The following is an 11,840-nucleotide window of genomic DNA, read 5'->3' as shown; positions in this document are numbered from 1 at the left end:
AATCCAGTTGTGAAATTTGTGTCAGTGCCCAGCCCTAGTGTCAAGAATTTTTTTTTCTTTCTTTCTTTCTTTTTTTTTTTTTTTACTTTTTTCCCATTTATTTTCTTGTGGGAGTGCACCAGAGTGCTTAGTTTACGTGTTAAAATCGCAAACATTTTCTCCTGGGGGACGATGCCCCCAGACCCCCCTACTACTATTTACTTTATAAACAACCACCTTTTTCACCACTTTGGAGTTTGCAGGTATGGGTATGGGCAGTTTAATGAGTCGTTAATATTAAATGATTTACATTTTATATTGCCTGTTTTGCTCAATTTCGTCAACAGAATAGCTCCAAACAAAGCCACAGCAGAACTGTCTATGAATCTGAATATAGTTCGACATTCCACATTCATTGTAATTAGATAACATGTTTTGTATATACAGAGAATAACAATGACCATAAAACCTTTGAAAATAGAGAGCACCACAAAGTTTCCAGTGTCAAACTTCACTTCATCTTTAGTGGTTCATTATTATACGCTCAGTGTAAAGTATAATCAGTATCTGAACAGCATATGAAACTTGAGATCCATTCCCATCAATTCTCCTCACAGATCTGAAACTTTGACATTTGACTTGACATTTTAACAGTTACCACTATACAGCATCGAAACAATCACACAAACGAACACACAAAAGCATCTACAAAATCGCTCAGGTCTGAATGAATTCAACATATTTTACTCACATGCTCGCTGCTGCTGCACTAAATGTTTGTTTCAGTAGGAATGATCAAATATGTTGTGTTGAAAAGATTCACTTAATCATCACCATCACAATTAATTTGTTCATGAGTTTGAGCGCGAAAAACCACACATACCCACAGCCATAGACATCATAATAAACACTAGACGCCATATTGGCCGCTGGACCGTACATTGAAATTTGAAAGCCGGTCTTGGGGAATGACCTTTCACAGGTAAGACTGAACATTTGTTTCTGGTTGTATTTGGTCATTATATAATTATATTGATAGTTGGCCACCGGAGTCAGTCAGACTAAAATAGATAGCGATGTCGCTAGTTAGCTGTGAAAGTTGAGACATGAGTTTACATGATTTCTAATATAGTTTTAGCTTATGTTATTTTATAAACTAAATTTCCTAAAGTTTAAATATGCATCTCTATTTTATTAAAACCGACTTTTATGACAAGTACTCGTTATGGCTAGGTGACTGATATTTTGTTAATCTTACCGTAACGTTAGCTAGTTGGCTAGCTTTTCACACATTTAAGGTTTCACAAAGACAACGAGTTGAGGAGACAGTGGGAAGTAGCTAGAAGGGAAGTTTCCCGACTCATCTACATTATTTAAAAGTTTGCCATTAAATGGTGATTTGTTTATATTTTTATTTCCTTTTCAGCCCGTTGCAACCAGGGCTACACAAGCCTCGAGGAAAGCTGAGAAGAGCCTGTCAGTGCACTTTTCTCACCATTTCCAAGAGACTGGTGGAAAATATATAGCCTTTTGTTGTTATTATTATTATACCAATATTATATTATTATTGTACTAGTCACTATTTAATGTACTATTTTTATGTCTGTATTATTCTGCAATTGATATTACATTGTATTTGCGTTTATTATTATTATACCAATACTATTATTATTATACCATTTGAGATTATCAATCTATTATAGTTATGATGTTATATTATTGTCTATATTCTGTAAATGATACTACATATTATATTGCTATTATTATAGTATTATTATACTATATGCTATTATCAATATATTATTATTATGATATTATATTATTGTACTTATACTATTATAAATGTTCTCTTCATTACTATTTTATTTGCTGTATACTGTTTGTTTATTGACAATATTATATACTTTATTATTGACTATATTATTATATTATATACTACATAAACTATTTCTTATTGTGTATAACAAACTATTTACTATTCTCACTTTCTTATATTTACTATTTGTATTGCACTGTAGTTGTACCATATCATATGTATTACCATAAAGGATCCATCAGTTATCTTTGTTGTTGTATGTTTTTGGAGTATCTATCTGTAAATATCGGTATCATTTTAGTGCTATAAAAATACAGAAAGCAAATTTGCGTTAAAGACAGAAAATCCCCTTTTCACAATAAGAAAACTTTATTTCATTTAATGTGAAAATTAAATTATATCTCAGTATGGGCGTTTTCACAGTTCTTATTCAAGAATAAAGCAGCCAAATACATGACAAGCCTGAGCTTTGACTATTTCTTATTAAAATAAATATTTTATATGTCTAACTAAAGAGATTTTAAGTAATTAGAACTTTTTGTACACCACGTACATTATAAACCACTGAAATTGGTTGATAAATGTAAACGTTATTTTTGTTTTTATCCAGAAAAACCGCAGCTCGTCCGTTTACTTGTTTGTTAACAGTGCAGTCTTGCCCCGCACAATATGGCGGACTCGTTGACGCATCGCAGCAACAGTCTAAAGCGGCCAATAGGGCGTCTAGTGTTTATTATATCTCTATGCCCACAGCAGCGTTCGAATCTGCGGTACGGCAAGAGAAGAGGGACAATATGTATTGTCTGCAGTACCATACATAGCCATAGGAGGAACCCTCGGACACCAATGAATTTAACCAAATAAATCACATATCAAAACTTTTTAAATCAAATGTTCTCTTTAACCCCGTTACAGCAGCAGATGTCTTTGTTTGTAGGGTTGGTTAAATCAAGACGACATTGTCTGTTTTTGATTGATTTGAATCAGATGGTTTAAGCAAATCTATCTTAAAGAGCATGAAAAGAGGTTTTGCACAGGGTGTGTGAAAATACACTCACAAGACTGAATGAACACATTTAATCATGCATGACTGTTAAAGCTCTATTCTGTGATGCGAACCATCACAGAATCTCACATAATTTAATTACAAAATACATGATTTATTATTTCACGCCACAATAATTTCATCTACATAAATCCATTTCATTTCAAATGTTGATGTTATTGTCCTTGTAAATGACACCATGAGCAAATCTAACTGAATTATGAGCTGACACAAAAATGTGCATGTTTTACCTGTCAAAACACAACATATTTCTGTGTGGGACAGTCTCTAAAGGCCGACATGATCCTTAATCGGGACAGGCAGGTCTTTTATTAAATGTAAATATTGTTAATATTTAAAGTTAGGGTTTTTTTCTTGCTAATTAAAAGTGTCAGTAGTATCTTCGTCTTTATTACTATAATGAAGATCAGTGAACGGACGAAAACTAAAAAAGCTTTGAAGAAATTTTTTTTCCCCCTCCCATCCCAGTTTTTCCACCATGTCCCTTTGAGTGTTTTATAGATGTTACTGAGCTAAAACATTTCATCTCCGTAGATCTAACACGGCACCTTCAGGAGACAAACAGCGGCACAAGATTCAAAAGTGAGAGTGAAAGTAAGAAAAAACACACAAAATCACATTATTTACCTGTTTGCCTGTGTCTGTTACACATTTTTTTGTGTGTGTGTGTGTGTGTTAATACAACCGGAGGAGTTTGCAGAGGTCATTAGTGCAGTTTGAGACTGAGACTGGATTGTTTGAATCTCCCTCCTCTTTAACCAACCCTGCTTTTGTAGGCGAAATATGTTTTTCACAATAATAACTGCTCAATAACAGCCCTGTTCCAAAACAACGCTGTTACACGACCAAATGTAATTACTGGAGTCAATCTGTGGATGATGTCAACTAGAAGAAAAGTCGACTTTTGCCTAATTGTTATTTTATAACAAGTAAGATCAAATAAGTGACATATTCATAGAACTCTGCTAAACATGATATTGTTCAATTTTAAAAAGATATAGATGTAAAATGTAGCTTTTGCAATGGGTGTCAAGAGACAGCTATTCATTTGTTACTGTGCATGTCTGCAATACTTGATTTTATTACTGAAAATATTGATGGAAATTCTATTTTACAGTAGAAACATGTTGTTGGGTGTCTATGGAAGTCAGAAAGACAAACTCACACGTTTGAATAATTAATTTTTAATGGCTGAAAATGTCATTATATTCATAACATTCAATTTGAGTCTGGAAAATCAACTCTTTTCAAATTAAAAGATCTTTATTTTTTTGTACTTAGTCTAAAATGTCGGTTTCTTGAGCAAATCAAATCAAAATATCCAGATTAGATGAAATATGAGAGAGAGATAAAATATGAAAACAGTCGCCCTGATGTCTGGTGTTTCAGCTGAACTCTCTTGTCCTGTTGAAGAAACAGTGAAATGTCAAATCTCCACTGCTGTACTTGAAATTTGCCTGATCAAGTCAAGTCACCTTTATTTATATAGCATTTTTTACAATGCAGATTGTGTCAAAGCAGCTTTACAGTGATAAATAACAAAGCTTAAAAGAAGTAGTGAAGACATACCATCATATTCTTGCAGTTCTTCAGCATTAGTTGCATTCAGTGATTTAGCAGCTGGAAAACCACGATAAAATGAAGTGTAGTGTCAATGCAGAAGTATTCTCAGACATAGTATTTCATGAATAAAGCTGAAACAATAACTTAATATTTAAATTCTAAATAATATCTGAAAAAGGCATTACAATGTATGTAATAATTGAATTAATGCTTTCAGTTTGCCTACTCAGTTTGATGATAATTGGTTCTTTGATGCTCTTGTGGGACACAAAACAATCATATTCATCTTTATCCTTCCCCTTGATCTCCACACTCTTCCTCATCTGGAAGGATCCATCATGGTTTGGTCTGATTCCTGTGGATTCAATCTCATCTTCAGGCAGAGATGTGTGATTTTTCCTAATGGTCAAGATCACGTCTTTGGGGTAGAAGCCAGTGGCCAGACAGGTGAGTTTCAGCTTGGTTTTGTCACTGGTATTCTTCTGTTTAAACACATGGACATCTGGAGGAGCTGAAAACACAGAATCAGTTCATCAGTCAGTTTCATCTCTATATGAAACCTGCAGATAATAAACAAATACAAACACATTTAAGCCTCATTCAGACTGTCAGTTCAAATATGATTTTTGTGCATATCCGATTGGAATACAATCATATTTAGCACGTGTAAACAGCAAACAAACAAACAAACAAGCAAAAAAATCACTTTAAAATGCCAGACGTTGTTATAGGAAACATGCTGAAAGTCGCTGCAGAAACAAGGTTGTGTTGTTGCAGTTAGGTGCAGGTACAGGCAGAAAATTACAATATAATGTTGAAATGTTTTTGAGACTGGCCTCACAGCAAAATCCCCAGAGTTAAATCAACTCTGCTCAGATTACATATGGTCCCTCTCTACTTAGTGTTTAAGTAACACTGAAGCAGAGTTAAAGTTAATGAGATAATTAAGTTATGATTGAGCATTATTGATGAACACCTGATGTTAACAAGAATCACTGAAGAGAGACACAAGAACTACAACTGACTTCAGCCATAGCCTTAGATGAAATCAACTGAAGATAAAAGACATACAATATCTCAAAATCTGATTAAACAACTCCACAAACAGCATGTTATCTCATTAACTTTAACTCTGTTTCAGTGTTATTTTAACTCTTTGTAGAGAGGGACCATATGTTCTCTGAGCAGAGTTGAGTTAACTCTGGAGATTTTGCTGTGCTCCTTCAGAAGACGCAGTAGTTCAGACTGTCAGCTACACATTGTGTCTTGTTTTAATTAAGAACACATCTGTACTGCAAACACCTCTATGTTGCTGCTGCTGTTTTTTGTTTTTTGTTTTCCGAATACCTTCCAACACACCGTCATTGCTATAGAGATCAATGCAGATATTCCAGAAACTGAAAGAGCACCACAAGACACACAAATCAGATCTGAACAAATACACATAGTGGAAAGTGAATCATTTAAGATCACATTATATTCAGATGCATGGATAATCAGATTTGGACTGACAGTGTGAACACAGCCAAACTCACAGCCGTTTCTGAGCTCCTCGTCTCCATATTCTCTGAATTTGTTGAGCCAGTCCACACACTCTTTCTCCAGGTATCCTTTGGTGTATTGGTTTAGGATCGGCACATTGTCCCATTTTCTCTTGGTTGGTAGAGCTGCATCAACTGGAGCGACCCATTGAGACTCTTTAATATCAAAAGACAAGAAGTTTTCTCCATCATAGCCGTACTCAGAAATGCCTTTGAGAAACTTCACTTCATCTCCCTGCTGCTCAACTTCACAACCGTGTCTCCACTGAAGAACATGAAGATCTGACATGGAGATGAAGCAAAATGTTTGCAACAATAATAAAAAAAATAATATTAATAATTAAGTTGTGTATATTCATGTTAAACAGTATGAATGTTCCTCACTTGATTCATCATGTTTGTTGTGAGGTGGTAATAATAAAAATCATGTGCAGGTTAAACTGTATGAATGTTCCTCACCTGATTTATTGTGTCTCATGCGGTCCATGATAATGTGGATGCTCACATTAAACCATTGTTCTTTACTCTTTCTGGACTGAGTGCCTTTTTCCCAGTAATCCTCCTGCATTTTTTCTTTCATCCAGGGCTGTGTGGGAATCTTTCTCTTTTCTTTACTATTGTAATAGTCGATCTGTATGTCGTCCAGCAGACCCATAGCAGTGAATTCATAGATGCCCGACAGATTCACAGGTTTAGACAAGGCTGTGTAAATGTAATACAGCGAGTGATTCTCTGCAAAGAAGAGGAATAAAATACTCATAAAAAGGCAAGAAAAAAACGAATTATTATTATAAAACCATTACATTTATTATAAAACAATTACTTTTATTATTTTAGATTCAGCCACTTGGATAATTTTATTTGATTATTTTTATTACTTTTACCCAGGGGCTCAGTAGTTTTTGTGTAACTGGGTCAATTTTACTGACAACACTCTGGTTCAATGTAACCCAATATTTAAAACCAAACGATCCATTTGTCAATGTATAACTTATGTTCTGATCCTGAAAGAAAGTAAAGTTTTCATTATTATGACTTACTAAATTATTACTCTAAATTATTAATAAAAGCCTTAATTATAAGATAAAAAGTCAAAATTATGACATACTACATCAAAATTATGACTTAAAAAGTCGAAATTATGACTAAAAATTTTTATTTCGACTATTAAGTCATCATTATGACGTTTTTTAAAAAACAGAACAAGATATATAACAGTATACAGAAATATACAGAAATACCCATGATTAATGAAAAAAAAAAAAATCATTAAAGATATTAAACTCTAAAAAACACTGGGTTAAAACAACCCAATATGGGTTGTTTTTAACCTAAGGGCTGGGTAAATATAGGACAGAACAAATGTTGGGTTAATTTTACCCAGAAAATCATGTTGTTTATTTAACCCAGCATAATGGGTTGATTCATTTTACATCATACATGAATTAATGGGTCCCACTTTATATTAAGTGGCCTGAACTACTATGTACTTACATTTAAATTAATCATTTGATACAATGCACTTATTGTGAACATACATGTTTTTACATTGTACTTATATTTTAAAAACACCTGAATGTAATTACATCTGTAATTAATTTCTGTAATTACATTTATAATTACACTGTTGACCCATCCCTTACACCTTACCCCTACCCTTAAACCTACCAATACCACCAAAGTTTTCCCTAACATTACCCGTATCCACCTCAATAGCAGCAAAAGTGTTTTGCAATACAATATGAACCCAATAAGAACATTGTACTTATTTTTTGATGTACACAGTAGTTAAGGCCACTTAATATAAGTGTTACCAATTATTGTTTATGAGTTAACTTAAATCCTCTAAAGTTTTTTTTTAAATACTCCACTCAACCTCTGGTTTGCATGGTAATTCCTTTATTTTCAATCATATTTTGCCTACATTTAAACTCGCTTAACATTAGAAGCAAATATTAAACATTTAGAAGTAGCCTAATTCAAGTCTAATCGGCCAGTCTTTGTTGTTCTGTTTCCACAATAATGGCGCTGGATCTCGTGCCGGAGATGGGCTCACGTTCTGCGGGGGAACTGTATGGCAAGCCGTTTTCACATTTAATCCTTAGAACATACTAGTATCTGTTTTCATGCTACTAGTACTTATTTTTTAGATACTGGTATCTATTCCATTATGTACTAGTACTTATTCATTAGCTACTATATAGTGCTTATTGTTTAGGTACTAGTACTCAGTGTTGGGGAAAGTTAGTTTTAAAAAATAATGTATTGCAATACTGCGTTACTCCCTAAAAAAGTAACTAATTGCATTAGTTACTTTTTATGAAAAGTAATGCGTTACATTACTTTTGCATTACTTTTTCTCACCTAGGCTGGGCTTACTTGTTTGTTTTTTAATAACAACAAAAAGTTCTATTTTTGGCAAATGTAAAGGCCTTTTCACACCAAAAGTGAAATGAATAAGCCTCAGGCTGAAGGAAACACATATTTACACCTGTACAGCAGAGGGCGCAACTCAAACAAACCTTTCAGCCTTTTCACCTTTCAATAGGATGCAGGAGAAGGAAGTTCAATATTTTTATTTCTAAATATAATCTAAAGTCATTTTTGCTTATTAGTATGGTTGAATTAGATCTTTGAAGGTCAAGCAGCAAAGACATTAATAAAGTGAGATTAAATACATAAAGTATATACAGTATATTGATTTATTATAGGCCTAGTTGATTATTACAGGTTTGTGTAAAATTCTAAGATTGCATTTCACTGTTTTATTGATTTTGAGTGATTTGAGTAAATGCATGTTCACATTTAGTCTAGAACTACAATAACCATCATGTTTACACAGCACACACAAAAATTACTATATTGCTTGCTTAAAATTAACAAAAAGATTGGAAATTAACATTTATTAATATGTTTAATAAGTGAACATTTATTAATAAATTCAATAAATAATTAAACATTATTATTATAAATGTTCACCTTTTGAATATTACTGTTGCCTCTAGTAATTATATGTCTGATTTTTAATTTCCAACCTATTTTGGGTTCATTTTAAAGCCATATAGTACTTTTTAAACAAACAAAAATAAAAAAATAACCCAATCACTGGGTTTGTACATATTTAACCCATTTTTTACCAAGCATTTTTAGAGTGAATTTTGAGCAAAAATCACAGGAATTATAAATATGAAACTTCTCACACTTTCAGCTGGTTATCTACCATGTAACCTCTTTCACTTTATTGTTTAAACAATATTTTTTTTTTCACAAATATTCAAAGCTTAGTTTATATTTCTAAATATACTGTTCCACAATGTGCTTTTATGAGTAGCTGTTTCACCTATTATAATACTCCTAATATGTTTATTATTACAATTCTGTTTAAGGATATCAATATCCCTATCAATTTTAAAGATATCAAGATAAATATCTATAAACATGCTGTCTTTAACATATATAGCCTCAGAAGCATCACTTCCACAAGCTCTTACAAAATGTATCATTAGCTGAGGTGACCTCAAACACAACAGAAACAAATTGCCGTTTGAAATTAAAAGTTGTCTCTCTAATAAAATATAATTTTGGTACCAGATTTTGTAGAAGAGATCTATTTGGGATTCCACTAAACATTATAGAGTGGTGGAAGTATGATATCAGAACCCGGAAGACTAGTTCACTGCTGGTTCAAGATTTTCCTGTGGGGGTTTTATAATGTTTTTATTTATTTATTTATGAGTAAAATACAGCCTGTGGTAAACAAAACTTGACAATACTTTGATGTTTTGTTTGGAGTGCGAGTGTGCATGCAGTTTCTGTTGTAGAACAAAACGTCATATTATTTCATATTATTTTAATCTCACTATGTGGGAATGTACTAATCTCTATTTTATTCGTCTTATATCTTACTGAAGGGCTAGGGTCATTTTTCAAACAATGCAATTTGCAAGACCTGTTTCCCGTTTTGCTGTCAGAGGCAAAGAACGGGAACCAAGAACCAATAACCAAGAACTGTCTGCTTGCCTAAAAACCCACATAGTAGACTCTCAGAAGTTTCTTCTTCTTTTCTGCTTCCACTCGGCTCATCTCTACTGATCAACAATAAATAACATTGATATTTTCCACCTCAGGCTTTTGTCTCTTCATTCGAACTGGTCCAACATAATCATAACACCACTTTAGTGCAAACCGTTTAACCGTTTACGGCACTTTGTTATTCTTCTAGTTATTTACAAGAGACAATATATGGTTTATAGCCCAATAATTTGTCATAAGCGGAGAGGGATGCTTTACTTGATCTTAAAAGAGATCCTACTGACAAAGGTGGTGCCATTGTACTTCAACAAACTGCAGATTATGTAAAGGAATTTTGGAGAAAATTGAATGTCTTTTATGAATGTTTACATGCTGATCTTACTAACAAATTGAAAACCTACATCCACTCTAAGTTTTGAAAAGGGAGAAAAAAATGCAAGCAAAAATGTGTATGAATTTCTTAAAGTATTTTTTATTTTTTTGATATCTCCTGTTATATATACACTACATGAATATGATTTTGAAGGGTCGACTTATTGTGTGTGGCACTGATAGTCTCACTAAGAAAATTTATTAAATAGTTTGTACCTACTTTGCCATTGTATGTAAGAGATTCCATGGACTTTATTGAATCACTACATGCTGTTGTATATGCTGTCGAGTTTTCTTCTCGCCACGTTTGAGGTTCAGAATTTATATACTAACATCCCCATACAGATGGTTTATGGGCAATGGAACAAAAACAAAGATCGGCTGATGCGAAACCAATTATATCTATTGGATCTAATGAGTATTGTCCTTTTTGTTTCCAGAATTATTTCTACTTAAAAGTGAAAAGAACAGCTATTGAGATTGAACCTAATGAAGGAGATCACCTGTTGTCTATAAAGAGTTGTATCCTATTTCACAAAGTTTGTGCCTGATGAAGACCTGATGGTCGAAACATTCAAGCTACGATAAAGTTTTGGAGCATGTGTAAACATCAGGTTCTTTCATCAGGTTTTTTTGCCAGCAAATAAAACAAGCAAATAATCAACGTTTTGGTCAAGTTATTTGGACTGCCAAAAATCACATATTTAGATACATAAAATACTCATGTTGGCATAAATTTGTAATTGAATTACATTTCTGCCCTAACAACGACGTTTAAAAAAAATTACACGCTCGTTACTTTCACTTTGATTCTCTGAAAAATGCAGAAAATAATAATAATAATAATAATAATTACCTGCTTGAATTGAAGGCAAAGTCCCATAAAGAAGAAAAACACAGAGCAGAGCGAAGATCTTCATCGTGACACTCATGTACATGACTGAAAGCCTTATGTATACTATTTCATGGTTATAGGAAATCTAGCCTATTTGAAATGTTTAAATGAGAAGCGCATCTCCTGAATTCTGGTCTGAAAGAGACATGCGCACTGCAGTGATCTTTAAAAAACAAAACTAAAACTAAACAAACAAAAAAAATAACTGAGGTTTGTAAAAGCTGTGTGAAAGTTGCACTGTCACGGGACAGACTTCAAAAACACACTTCAAAGTGCAGTTGTTTACTGCAATAAAGAAACTTTGTACTGAACTTGTAACCCCTGGGCGTAGTTGCTATATGCTATAAATCAGGTCTGCCATTTTCACATTTATTTAGTACAATTAAAAAAATAAAAAACATTTAATCCCTCTCCGTTAAACCACTACAGACAACATGTGACCCACTGATAGCACAGAATGAGGAAATGAGATAGAAACATCCCCAAGAAATGGATAGTTGCTTCACATTTCTTATTTGTGAATCCTCTTTTCCTTTCCTCGTTTTCTTTCCTTGTGTCTTAGCTCCACCCCCTTAG

The 11,840-nt window shown here is 33.2% G+C and overlaps 1 protein-coding gene across 2 annotated transcripts; it reads right to left on the bottom strand.

The window, feature by feature from the left end:
- Window positions 1–4,029: 4,029 nt before the first annotated feature.
- Window positions 4,030–11,728, bottom strand: LOC127509971 (H-2 class I histocompatibility antigen, Q10 alpha chain-like). 2 transcript variants are annotated; one of them, XM_051889407.1, is made up of 6 exons: window positions 11,226–11,728; window positions 6,425–6,697; window positions 5,960–6,121; window positions 4,651–4,935; window positions 4,431–4,481; window positions 4,030–4,265 (listed from the first exon to the last, which is right to left on the bottom strand). In XM_051889407.1, exons 1-6 carry the CDS (start codon window positions 11,305–11,307, stop codon window positions 4,174–4,176), a joined length of 945 nt encoding a protein of 314 aa, XP_051745367.1. In that variant the 5' UTR covers window positions 11,308–11,728; the 3' UTR covers window positions 4,030–4,173. The 2 variants fall into 2 exon arrangements, with proteins under 2 accessions (XP_051745367.1, XP_051745366.1); XM_051889406.1 differs by having other exon boundaries at window positions 5,960–6,247; window positions 11,226–11,695.
- Window positions 11,729–11,840: the final 112 nt, after the last annotated feature.

Source organism: Ctenopharyngodon idella, chromosome 3, assembly GCF_019924925.1.
Source record: "Ctenopharyngodon idella isolate HZGC_01 chromosome 3, HZGC01, whole genome shotgun sequence".
In the NCBI taxonomy this organism is placed as follows: Eukaryota; Metazoa; Chordata; class Actinopteri; order Cypriniformes; family Xenocyprididae; genus Ctenopharyngodon; species Ctenopharyngodon idella.
The sequence above is the reverse complement of the archived record's forward strand: the minus strand, read 5'-3'. Positions and strand labels throughout refer to the sequence as shown.

Excerpts from the sequence above, each read along its gene's own strand:
- LOC127509971 (XM_051889406.1), bottom strand. The coding sequence starts at position 11,307 with ATGTACATGAGTGTCACGATGAAGATCTTCGCTCTGCTCTGTGTTTTT. Across the intron at positions 6,248-6,424 it reads CATGAGACACAATAAATCAG|ATCTTCATGTTCTTCAGTGG; the intron begins GTGAGGAACATT and ends TCTCCATGTCAG. Across the intron at positions 4,266-4,430 it reads AGAACTGCAAGAATATGATG|GACAAGAGAGTTCAGCTGAA; the intron begins GTATGTCTTCAC and ends TTTCTTCAACAG.